Here is a 13,149-nt window from a genome sequence, read left to right on the forward strand (position 1 = left end):
ATGCGCTTGCACGTTGCACCGTTTCCACGAACCTGTGGCCACGAGGCGAATCATTTCACCTACACCAAACTGTCAGGATTTCGAGGTCCTTGTTCGCGGAAAGTGTGCTTTTGGGATTTTTTTCCGAATCACAGCAAGCCACGAGCTTGCGTGAGCTTTCAGTTGCATCCGATCATAGTAACCCGGGTGGTCACCAAAAAAACACCACATCTCTCACCACAACGCAGGCGGCTACTTACACACGACAGGCGAACGGTACGGACAGCCGTGAATTTTCAGGTCAATCGCGGTTCGCGTCTGTTGAGAAACTGACTCGGACCCGGAGCCCACATGGCGCATGGAAGCACGCGTTGCCGTTCGTTTGCCTTCGCGGACGCGGTTCGATGCGGCCCATTGCAGGATGGTGGGAGAGAGAAAGAGAGATAGAGAGAGCAAAAAATAATGCTGACACCAGCGCGGCACCCGTCAAGGCGAACTACGGATGGCGTGCCCGTTCGCGTGTTTGTTATTTGCCGTGCTACTAAGCGCTCGATCTGTCACTTTGTTAGTAGACATCGACCATTTCTCGTGGCGGAGCTTTCTCGCGGCTGCTACTATTTTCAGCTTGCTCGCCATATGACACTCTCTCGGTCAGCGGTCTCTCTCTCTCGTTTGTGCCGGTTAGTAAATCGACTCTCACTCGATGGACACTGCACCATGAAATCATCACTACTTACACATTCGAGCCAATTGTGCCGGCTGGGGCGGTTTTTCTTCCTCGTGAGGAAACTATTCATACCGTTCGTCAACGACCAGAGCTATTTAAACCTAATCAAGAGTTTATCCTTAGAACAGAGCGAATCTGGTGCGGAAAACCAATCTAAATTAGTGCACAGCAGTGTATCATCACCCATCGTTATCCTTCGTTGCATTTGTCCTCGTGTTAGGCGTTTAAATCCTCATTTGAAAACAACACCCTACCGACAAAACACGCTCCAGCTGATGAGCAGGAAGTGATGCGGAAGTTAGAGGATGTTCCGGGCGGAAGCGCTTCTTTCAAATTGTGCGCGTGTTTTTTGTGTCGCCAGAACTTTAAGCACGAAGATCGAGTTAGTAAAACGGAGGACTCAATTTAGAGGTTTTGTTTGAGCGTTCGTTATCCGCTCTAAAGCGTTAGGCTTTGCCGGTTCTTGAGCGAACGGTTCCGCACCGATGGTGATATGAAGTGCACGCATGCAAGAGTATGTTCAACTGATCGACCCCGGCCAAGGTAGCATGCTGTACATCGCTCTGGCGTTTATGGCGGAGACAGTGCACCCTACCGTGAAGGCGATGGCATCACTTGCTACAGTAAATTTGATTATTAGCTATTAGATTCATTGTTTGAAATGTATCTCTTTAGCTGCTTGGTGGAGCAAATAGAGCGCTTATGAGGTATTTAGGAATGGGGTCAACCATTTAGCTCTAAAGCGTTGACGTAAAACCCAAAAAAGATGGCGATACTATACTTGGTTCTATATGTGATAATTGCTTCAAAAGCTTAAGCGTGTTATGTACCGGGAACTAGAGAAGGAACTTGTTTACGATATGTTTAGGAAGCAAATAATTATTTTTAAGGTTTCCAATTTGAATTCCATCTTATTTTTTGGGGGTTTGTAAAAGGAAAACTGTCTTAAACCTCAAGGGGTGTGTTATGTTGTGAAGCTTTTATGTATTGCGTATTGCCTACTTTTAGGAGCCAGTGTACTGGCACCTTCATTCCATCCATCTACGGTAAATTATGCAGTGTGCATTGCATTTCATGCATTTGAATAACTTTTCGGATTAAACAAAATAATTTTGAGACAAAAATGTTTTCTCTGTTTTCTTATTAATTTGATTTTATTTGTATGAAATGTTCTGGCGAGTCCTGTATAATCTGTTAAACCGGCTCTGGGATGATGCATTTTCGTAAACTATTTGGAGCAGTATGTAAGCTGAGTGGTAACCTAGGGTATTTATCCAACTGTACCTAATTGTAAATCTTCTTCTTCTTCTTCTGTTCTATTTCGCGTTATCTGGGTCAATATTGTATTCTAGCCTGAGTGTTCATTGTTCAAGTGAAGCAAATCTTGTGTTTCAGAAAATCAAAACGAACGAAAACAAAGCTGTTGATTTAGATCCAAATGTTACCAATGTAGTTTCCATCTTTTATCCGCGATAACCTCAACCACCTAAACTAGTCCAACATGTTGAACCGTACCTTTACCTGTTGATATTTTGTGCCTTTTGCTTCAGAAACGTAACTCAAAATAAAGGTTGAAAAATGACTCGAATTTTAAGTAAAACTAAATTTGGAACGAAATATAGCACGACTTACTGTATAATCCTCCATTTCAATGACCGTCAGTCTCGTTGAAACATAATGAAAGGAATAAAGGCAAAAATTTTGATTGAAACAAAATACTAATGAAAGATATTATTATCGTAAATTAGGTAAGGATAGAACAGAACCTACGTGTATGATTTGGCGTATAATTCGACATATTCTTTTCAAAGGAAAAGCGAAACAGTTAACTATGGTGCTACAGAATTTAATCTAATTGCGAAAGATTGTTGCGAAAAATAGTTAAACCATATAAAGATTTTCTAGTGTGATTTCATTTGAAAGAGTAGTAATCATTCATTTAGCGCAATAAGTATTTGTATAAAGATACAGTAGAAGTATAGCAAGGTATAAAAAAAAGTTAGGCTAAAGCATAGACTTGATGAGCTTACAATCTAACGGTAGTATCCCTTCTTAAGCCGCTGAGCGTGGCAACAGCACGCACTTATTCGCTATCCCTCCCAATCGCTTATAATCTGACAAAAGGATAATAACCGTGAATAACAATAGCTGACCCCGGCACACACACAAACACGTTCGGCCTTGGCCTGCAGAATTGTTTCTGGCTTCAACGAGGTTTTTGATTAGTGATTGTTCACAATTTTGCCTAAATTCCATTACCCAAGCGACGGAGTTTACGTTCGAAACAGAAAGCGTTTTCGACCCTCATTTCGTCTTCCGATCAAAATCACCAGACATCAAAAAGTGTGACGGAAAAGAACATCTTCATATGATTTACTATGTACAGTGAGCTGAGGTTGCAAATGAAGCTTAAAACTGGTGAAACTGTACTATTTACAGACGGATTCGCAAGGGAACGGTGGTTTGATCGAGGGGAGAAAACGCTTCCATTAGGACCGTAAACTTGAGCCTGCTCTTAACAGCACGTCAACCTTCCACAACTACCCTAATGCGCTTAAAGCAGACCAAAAGAAAAGAAAGAAAAAGGTTAAAGCCAATCAGTTCAAACGTTTAAAGCGCATTCAGATGCAAAAGACGCATCCTGAATGAAATAAAAAAACATAAGCGGAAAGCTTTCCTTTGCCGCGTGTACGATATATGGCTGCATAGCATAGAGCATGATTTCGCTTGAATCGCATAAATAAAACTCATCCAATGAATGTAACTATCCTTTACCGTATGCATCGGGTGGGAATCGAACCTACTTAGCACTACACACCACTAGCACGCCGACCCCAGTCTCGCTCGCTAAGGAACTTTGATTCATCGATGTATCGATTATAGATTTACAGACGCACGCGCGGCCTAAGCTACGGTTTTTAATGGGCTAAGGCAAGGAAACACACTTTGCAAACTTTTCCATTTCTGTGTGGCCTTCACCGCTCAATGTACCACTCGTCACCTATCGCACTAAACCAACCCTCTTCTTTGGCCTCGCCGCTACAAGCTTATCATTTCCGCTAACCGTTATCCTTCCGATTCTTTCTAAGCTTTCCTACGCTACCCAGTGTGCTAGGGACTGTCTGTGTCGCTTATGTAAAGTGTGTGTGTGTGTGTGTGTGTGTGTGTGTGTGTCTGTTGTGTGTGTGAAGATGAATATCATCAAAAAATATCAGTCCGAAGGTTGGTTCTCTCGTAAAATTAATATAACCCTCATCTCTCTCTCCATCCCTCAATAACTTCGAACAAAAAACAAAAAGCTCGCCAAGGGCACGTTGCCACCGAGTATCCGCTTAGCTATTTGAGTTGCTGTCGATCGACTGACATACAGAGGACACGAGGTACTCATACTCGGGCAGGGACGTCTCGAACTGCTCCAGTTGGCGGGTGAGGTCGGCAATGGTATCATCTTCTTCGCCACTGTCCGGCAACGTGTCGGCTTCCGTCAATATCCGGCTACCATCGATATGTTCGTCCTCCGTGAGCGTGTCACCACCACTCGAGTGCATCAAGTCGAACTCCTTTAGCGAGGGTGCGTTCGAGCATTCACGAAGGAACTTCGCCAACTCGCCCTGGGCCGTCGTCGTGGCAAATGCAAACTGCAGTTCCTTCAACATCCGCTCGTTCTCGACAGGATCTCTTCGGGTGGACCACCGGGAGGATCGTCTAAATTCGCCACCCACACCACTGTCAAGCGAACACGGCGGAGAGGCTCCTTCGGTACTGGGCATCACAACAGTGCCACCAGTCGTCGTCGTTGTCGTCGCGGAAGGAATCGCCATCGCTCCGATTGGTTCACTGGTGGCGCCTTTGGGTGATTGCGAGAGGCGGAAATGCATCGGACCGGCGGCACTATTCGATTCGTACGATCCCTTGCTGCTGTTGGTGTTGTTGTTGATGAGATTGTTCGCGTTGCTGGAGCAATTTTCGTCCACCGTCGTCGGTGAGTGGAGCGAGACGCGATCCTGCCCAAAGTCACGGAACGTGCTTTCATCGCGCGGTTTCGGCAACAGCCAGCTGAACGGGGGCGTCTCCGGTAGTGTGTAATCGTCCTCGGAGTATTTCTTCACCCGTGAGGTATCTACGAAGGCACCGCATCGCATCGGTTTGTCCAAATCGATAACCTTTTTCTCGCTGCAAGCACAAAGTAAAAGAACAAAACAAATGCAGATCAGTACACACGGATTCGATGGGGGTGGTGTGAGTCGATTTGAAACGTTTCCCAGAAGGTACAAAATACGGAATGGCCACAAATAGCATGGAGAGCAAACTCCTACGCAGAATCCTTCACCTACCAGCAGATGGTTTATCCGCCCGACGGCCGGTTTTCGTTTGGATAAATGTTTACCGTCGCGTGCATGAACTGTTATGACAATCTTCTGCCACGGAAGTGGAGAATGGGTCCATTTGGGTGGGTTGCGGTGGCGTACTGCATGGTGGTGCAGGTATATAAAAAAATCGGCTCGTGCGTCATTGAAGCAACGCGCACTTGAGTTTACGATAAATATGCATGTTTTTCCTCAAAATATCGTGGAGTGCAAAAGATGCGGAATCGAAGGCTGAAGCAAACAGCGCGATTGGGCAGCAGCAGTTTGCTTTGAGTCATGCGTTACTTTAGCAAGAGCTGCAAACCTGCTCGTTCCACGATCGTTATCATCATCATCGCTATTCCGAGTGCAAAAATCCGAAAAGCATAAACAGCTGCCTAGTTTTTCACGAACCCAAACGAACACACACACAAACTCTTCCAGTCACGCGCACGTTTCACGAGAATATAACGTGCTCTTGCGATAAGCCGTGAATCACTCGCAAAGGAATGCCAATGCCGAGCATTGCGAACTTCATCGCTAAGTGGCGAGAATAAATTAGTATATTTCAAAGCAATTGCACAATATTAAACTCATTTAAACGGGGGTAAAATCGGGGGGAAAGGGAAGGAAGGATGCTGAAGAACGTCCGCCCGCCAACGTTACTTAATGTGGGTCTTGTCCAGTGGATGGAATAAACCTTGACTGCACTCCATACAGCCCTCCCACCGACAATTGTGCAGACAGACAGTTTATTGGTCGATTTCTGTCTCCAACGTCTGACCGTAAATGGACCTCGAAGACTAGCGGCAGCTTTGGTCTGGTCAGGTAGAGGCGATCTTGGTAGCAAACCGAAGCAAACGAAAGTCAACATCGCGAGTAGGCGACAGGTTAAGCCCCCTTTTGCTGCAGGTACTCAGTCTGTATCTTACTCGAGGTAATATTTCACTAGCGCCGCCCCCTTGGGACTACTAATTTAATAAATGCAACAGTTTACCAACCATGGAACGTGTGGGTCATGTGACGCAAAGTACGATCGCGATCGTGGATAACTGTGCTCATGACTTTCAATTAAGGAAATATCGATCATCGGGTGACAGGTTGTTGGCGGGACCACAAACAATCGCTCACGGCATCTATGAATGAGTCTGTGCGCCCACGTGAAATCTTAACCCACCAAACGGTTTGCGAGCAGCATAGAACCTACGCACGGCGGGTATGAATGAACCTACCCACGTGAAGTACGATCTTGAGATACCGAGTACGCTGGTACGCTGCCTGGTTATGACCACCGGAATGGTTATGTAGTGGGCATGGAAAGGAGTGCTAGAGCTCGTCATATCCTTAGCTTCCCACTTAAACTGTGAACTTTGGCTCTTGAACGGTACTTGCTTATAATAGTGAAAGACTTTCAGTTTACCCTACCTGGTATACCTTCAGGGAGTGGCACTCGTAGCAAAGAAAACTAATCCCCATTATCGCCCAATCTGCGAACATTCCAGAGCCATAATTCCTCCCATTGATAAGCGACCCCCAATATTGCTTTTGATCATAAAGTTCTGTTGCAAAATAAAAGCCGATTGGGGCAATGGTTTATTATTTTTCGCAATCAAAAGATGCAGTCACGATGCAGCTAATGCATAGGCGCCGTGATCGAAAAAGTTGCCCCTTTCCCTCGAGATAATGCGCAAGCCCTTCGCGATTACTGAACGTTCCCGCGCACCTTAAACGCTCCCGACCTCCGTGGACGGAAAGTGAGTGGAAAGACGCCGGATGGCCGGGCAATGGTGTACCGTGGCAGTATCGCGTAACCGACATCGAACGATCCGGTTATTGACAAGATAAGCAGCTGAAAAGGACGGCCCAACTATATTTCACAACAATTTTGCTGTAGATAGTGAAGTCCTGAAGAAAAACCTTATCGCACGTCCGTGCACCAGCCCTTTCGAGTGGGCAATCAATATAAAGATGATTGGCCCGAACGGGGGATGCTTAATGGAGCTGATCAAGATTGTTGATCGCGAAGATCGGAGGGTAGTGGCTTCTGTGTGATCTGGCCATCATGTCCTTCAAGAGGGTTATCACAGATGGGTTGGCTAGAAAATGATTCATCGTTATTCCAACGGTTTATGTAAACAATCTAAGGATTATCCTGCAAATGTGTGATAAATCATTTACCCAACAAGCAGCATGGGGTTAATTTCAGTGCTTAACCTGAGGTTCGTCGTTGAGCCCTTAAGTTATCCTTAAAGCTCACACCCACAAAAAAAAACTCTATCAAGTGCCGCCATAGTTGTTAGCAACGAATGAGGGGAAGCACCGAATCGTAAAACACGCCTTTATCAGTTTATCTCGACAGCTTCTAGCCCACACCGCTAGGCATACTAGGTGGTGTTATATTGTAGTCTCGGAGTATACCACCTCGCGAGGTCCTTGTGCGCTAAAGATTAGAGACCCGTTTGCTCTGGTTTTCGTGGAATTAAGCTACCCACATGCGGATGTGCCACTCGAACCGATAGTGGCCTTCCCATCGGGTGTGCATCTCCATTTCTGGCCAGTGATATCACCACTTTCCATTTTTCCTACGTGGCACACAACATGGCGCCGTATAGTAGGTTGTCGCTTCCTTACCAACACTACGCTGGAACTTTGTCTGGCTCGTGGAACGCACGGTTGACACACATCACCAAGCGCCATTCTCTAGCGCGCCATCATATCGCACGCAGCGCGCGAATATGCGAATGAAGATGGACCAGAGTGAACCGTATAGAGGCGTATAGGAGCCAACACCTGTCCCACCGTGGAAGCCTCCTTTTCGTGGACATCCCCCACGTTTAACGAAAAACCAAACCGGTTATTTTCTCCACACGGCCTCCAGAGCAAGGCTGCACATCGCAGCAAGCAAAGGCGTATCACAATGTCATCGCAAAGTGATGAGGTGGAGTTGTATAGGGCGTGTGTGGAGCACAGACGAAACCACCCCCTCCTAGATATCCTCCCATGCTGGGGGGTATGCTGCATAAAATGTGGCCCTGATAACCTTCGTGCGTGAGATGGGGCCAGGGACGCAAAGGACGAATAACTAGATAGGGTGATTTCTCAAGCCGCCTTCGGGTTGCTAAACACTAAAACACGCACGCATGAGATGATGCATCCCAGCGCCATCTGGTGGTGGTGGATTAATTCACCCGTTCGTGCACATGACACAGTTTGCGCGCGTTGTGAAGCACACTTTTTTCTCTCTTTATCACTCATTGACACACGCATGGGTAGGGGCCGGGGAATGGACGAGTAATCAAATGCATTCCAGCATCATCATCATCACCACCCAACGCATCGGGTGGTTGGTATGTTGGCATGCAGACCCTTCCAACCAGCGGCATTCCAATGGCATAATTTTCCGTGCGTCCCCCAACCAAGTGCCAGCTCCAGCGTCGACTCAATCTATATTCTGTGCACAGCTTCGCCACGGTTTTTCCAACAGTCATGCGAGGAATTCGAAACCAACCCCCGCTAGTCGAAGCCACCCCATCCGATGGGGATGTAATGTTGGTGGGTCGACGCACACGGGCGTCTATGTTGTGTGGCAATTGGCTCTGCTCCGGTCGCTCTTGCTCTCCCTCTCACTTACTTCAAAGGAAGAGGAGGTGGCGATGATGATGATGATGATGATGATCATCACCAGCATGACACTGACTAACGAACATTCGCGCGTATGTGGGCCTCAAAGGCGCGTGAGACCGATGGTGACGCAAATGCACGTCGCATGAATCAGCGTTATTCCGAATGGAGGCATTTTTTGGGACATGAACCGCGAAAACGGGTCGCCCAAAAACGCGAGGACCTTACTCTTCAAGGCGCACTTGCACATGTACTTCTGCTGCTGCTGCTGTTGTTCACGCACTCCACTTTATCGCTTATGTCGACGATAAAGACAGCAGAAAAACGACAATATTTGGGTTAATTTTGCTGACACAATCACCTCGCCCCCGCCAAGGTTGCGAACGACACTGTTGGATCCGGTTACGCCGGTTCGTTCCCGCCCCATTACTATTCTCCCTTGGAGCACACGGGTGTCACACACTTGCGCGCGCGCGCGCACATTTTCGCTTTCACAAAGAACACTTGCGGTGGCAAAAAAAAAACGTCTGAAAGTGTTGAAACAAAACTATACTTACAGCTTTTTGTTGTAGTTGTAGCGTACATGCTTCGGGCTGATATCCTTCAGGAAGTGGTCGCTTTTCAGCATGATCGTGTTGTCGCGTCCGGTTTGCGTGGGCGAGAACGTAATCTTCGTCCGGTAGGCCACGGCCATGTTTAGCGTTCCGATTTGTGTGCACAACTGTCCGACGCGAACCTCGTTGTAACCATCGCCTGTTCCGAGGGTTGGGAAATGAATGAGAGACTGGGCGTGAGTGTGAATTGCTTTTGGTGTTCGCCGTGGTGGTTGTTGCCCGCCGTTACACACCACACCATCGCGCAGCAGTAGGGGTTTGTTTTTCGTTGCGTGTCTGTCTTGGTGCCTTGCGGGTCCGATTGGCGGGCGCCAGTCGAGTGGGAACCCAACCAGACCACAGTGGGAGTATTAAAACGGAACGACAGAGAGAGAGAGAGAGAGAGAAACCCCCATCAACCCCCGTTGAATGTTGAGATCGACTACGAGGATCGCGTGACGATCGCACATCTGCAGGCGAGAGCAGATCGCGCTCCTGCCGGGCGTATGATGGAGCAAACAGCGCTTCCAGCGACGTGGCTGAGTTCCACGACGTACTGTTGTCACCATAAATGGTTCTTTGGCACTGGCGCCATCGTACTCGCCTGGGGGATATATAGGCCAACATAACGACACAGCTGTCGGGAAAAGTGCTACCCTCAGGTGTACGTTGAGGGTGAATTCCTTCCCATCCAGAAGAATGTCTCAGGAAGGGATGATAAATCGAACATTATCACCCTCCAATAGCACCCTTCCAAGGGATGCAAAGTCCGGTCGCTCACTCTCCGCCTTTTATCACCCAGTCTACTAGCGTACACACGGAGTAGATCGCGCTCTCTTCTCAGCACTCATTCGAGCACCCGTTGACGTGGTTTACTACGAGTGGGTTTTTACGCTTTCAACCCCTATCTAATTTGCGTACCCGTCTCATAGGGGTGGTAAGGCAGTGCCCATATCTCACGCTCGCCCATTCGGTACCGACAACGGCGGCGGACATAATCGTTTTGTTTTGCTATTTAAAGGCACCCTTCTAACCTCCCGACCCGTTCGTCACGCGCGCACACCAAAGTTCCGCACTTGTTTCGCACAGATGCGCCCTCTCTCTCTCTCTCTGTCTCTCTGTCTCTCGGGGGTGTGGAATTCCCAAACACACCAGCCGCGCCCACAAAATGGCCCCACCATGGGTTGAGCTTTGACACGTCGGCATCATCCGCGCGATCGATTACTTCTACCGGCGAGCAAAGGATCCCTTACGTAACGCAACATCATCCTCAAAAACAGCATCTGCGCTGGGTGGCGCACGACACCATCGGATTACTTGACAGCGACAACGGAAAATAGCGGTCTTTCTCGCTAACATCGCTCCTGCAGGCTCCCCCTGAAAGAGTCCCTTCTGCTCGAGGCATACCTTTGAGCGAGTTTTCCTCCGCGAGTCTGTTGTGACGCCTGGCAGGCGACGATTATCCAATCTGTTGCAGCTCGCTTCCGCTAGGCCACCAGAGCCTTTGGCGTTCGTTCGCTCGTGATCAATCAGCGCCCTGGTAGTTTTGCCTCGTCGCTCGTCTTGTTTACGCGAGTGTAGCCTTCACCAACGAGCCGGCAAAATACACCACATCGCCCACTGCTGTTGCTATGCAAAGAGGCACAATGCAAAATAAATGCAACGATTGCAATACCGATAGCACGTTGGTTTTGCGAGGACGATTCGAAATCCGTAACCCCTACATACACGGAGCCGGCTTGTAGGTTGGTTGAGTTCGTTTTGTACGATCGCGCGAGCAGCAACCGGCGACGGAAAATGATGATCTTGCGATCGGACGCAGATTTCGCGACCCGCGCGATCCGATCGGATAATAATAGCAACGGCAAGCCAACCGGTGGGGCTATTTTTAAAACCGTCTCGCGCGCCAAAAAGAATGCCAATCTAGCTCCGAGCACAAATCCAAACCCGCCGGTTTCGGTGGCAGCTTTAAATATTTGTGCCCGCCAAAACAATGTCTCGTACGCTTGTTTGTCGACTTTCTACTCTCGATCTACACCGCTGGGTTATGTTGCATGTTGTGTGCAGTTGAGGGTCACAAAAGCGAAAGAGATGTCACCAAACCGCATGGCCAAGGAGAAGAAGCCATTCTCGAGCAACCTTCGAGACTGTGGAACCGTGTTCGAGTAACGCTCACGTTGGGAAGGCCATTCCTTCGACCAAAGGGCGGGTGTGCGTTTAAATGCATGCAACGAAACACACCAATATTAGACGAGGTCGTTTCGCTTCGACGGCCTCAACCTCAACCTGTCACAGTGTGCATCTTTTATCGCTCTCATGCCCAGCCTATCGGGGAGACAATCGGCAGTTTGGCGCCACGCGGGCGGCATGATTAATCGAGGTGTTCATTTCACTGGAGCTCGCCTGGGAGAGCTAAGAGGGGGAAGAAAAATGCTTCGAGCACCTTTTGTTTAGCTGCAAGTCATTTTCCCGCCATTCGTTCGCCCGAGCGCTGTTGTTTGTGGTGTGCGCAAGATAAGGAAAGTGAAGTTCGATCTGGCGAATGGTTCGCGTAAGGGTAGCTTTGGCCAACATCGGCCAACACCACCATGCGGCTAATTCAGCGACTGACGTCAATCCCGCGTTGCCGAATGATAAGGCTGGCTGTGCTCTTGTAATATATTTTTTTCGCTTACATTCGAACGATCGCTTCTGGCCGCGGCCTAGCTGAAACCGCTCGATGTGCCCGGTATGATAAGGATGAATAGGACGATTGATAGGAAGCCGCCACACCGGGCCAATCGGGCGCGATGTAACACGCAAAAGAAAAGGTGAAGCTATCACCTTCGGCTAGGTGCCTTTGACTTGTCTTTCGGAGCGATCCGAGCCGGGGCTAAAGGTGAGCAGGAGATCAACCGTGCATGAGATTTCCATTACGGGGATCTGCTTCCCCGGGGGGTTATCAGCAGTTTGCAGGGGGGCCACCGAGTTCCTAGCTACATTCTAATAATTCGGCCACAAAAATGAGCTTATCTTTTCGCCGTTTTTGTTGATAATGGAAGGTGGACTTAAGTACATCAACGTGCAACACCTACGCAGACAGGCTCACTCATATCAACGGGAGCTTACTAAACATTCCAAGAATGTGGATATTCTATGATTCATATGCGGAAATTTCGTTACAACGAACTCTTGTCCCTTGAATCACACCCCTTGAGTGTTTCTACGAACAGCTGTGAGTATGAATAACTTCCTTACGCCCTTTCCAGATCAGATCTTCTGCAAGGCCACCCACTGCTGGAGAACAAAGGCGCCTAACGAGACGGACAACAACAAGTGAGAGTATTCACCCGAACTTATTCCAAACAATTTTTTTCATGTTTTTCTTTAATAAAATTGGTAGTGTCCTGAATGATGTTTTTCCTAAACATTAATTAAAACATTGATGCTGCTTTTTTTTGTTCCAGTATGAGTTTGTTTTTCTTGCTTTTCAAAGCTAATCACAATACAGTGGAGGGGGAAAACATTCTAAATTTAGTCCCTCCAGTTGCAAGGGAACTGTTAAAAACAACAGCCCTTTGTTTACAACGTCCGGCGGGGGCCTGTGCTCATTTGACGGAAATGATGCGCGATTCTAACGTGCGTGTGCGTGTGAATCGTAGCTGTTTGATATGTTTACTGATCGTCGACCGATCGGTTCCCCCGACGCACGTAAAAACACAAACCGATCAGCCGGACACAGCCGGTAATGCAACGAGATTATGATCCTTCCCGACACCACAGAGCAACAGAGTAAACAAAGCGCACCCCCTAGTAAGGGAGATTGCATCGTAAAAGGCGAAAAATGCGAACACGCGTCTCGAGCGGCAGCTTCGGTGAAGGCACACTCCTTATATATAAAAAA

General features: G+C 48.0%; 1 protein-coding gene across 1 annotated transcript in view; it reads right to left on the minus strand.

Moving 5' to 3' along the window:
• Positions 1–1,844: 1,844 nt before the first annotated feature.
• Positions 1,845–13,149, minus strand: part of LOC128727095 (autophagy-related protein 13 homolog) — a 31,851-nt gene continuing 20,546 nt past the window's right edge. Inside the window, exons 3-4 of the mRNA XM_053820964.1 lie at positions 9,231–9,426; positions 1,845–4,879 (exon numbers count right to left, since the gene is read on the minus strand). Of these exons, the coding sequence (XP_053676939.1) occupies positions 4,039–4,879; positions 9,231–9,426 (1,037 nt within the window). The 3' untranslated portion in view covers positions 1,845–4,038. The remainder of the gene's footprint in view (positions 4,880–9,230; positions 9,427–13,149) is intronic.

The sequence above is a fragment of the Anopheles nili genome, chromosome 3 (assembly GCF_943737925.1).
Source record: "Anopheles nili chromosome 3, idAnoNiliSN_F5_01, whole genome shotgun sequence".
Classification (NCBI taxonomy): Eukaryota; Metazoa; Arthropoda; class Insecta; order Diptera; family Culicidae; genus Anopheles; species Anopheles nili.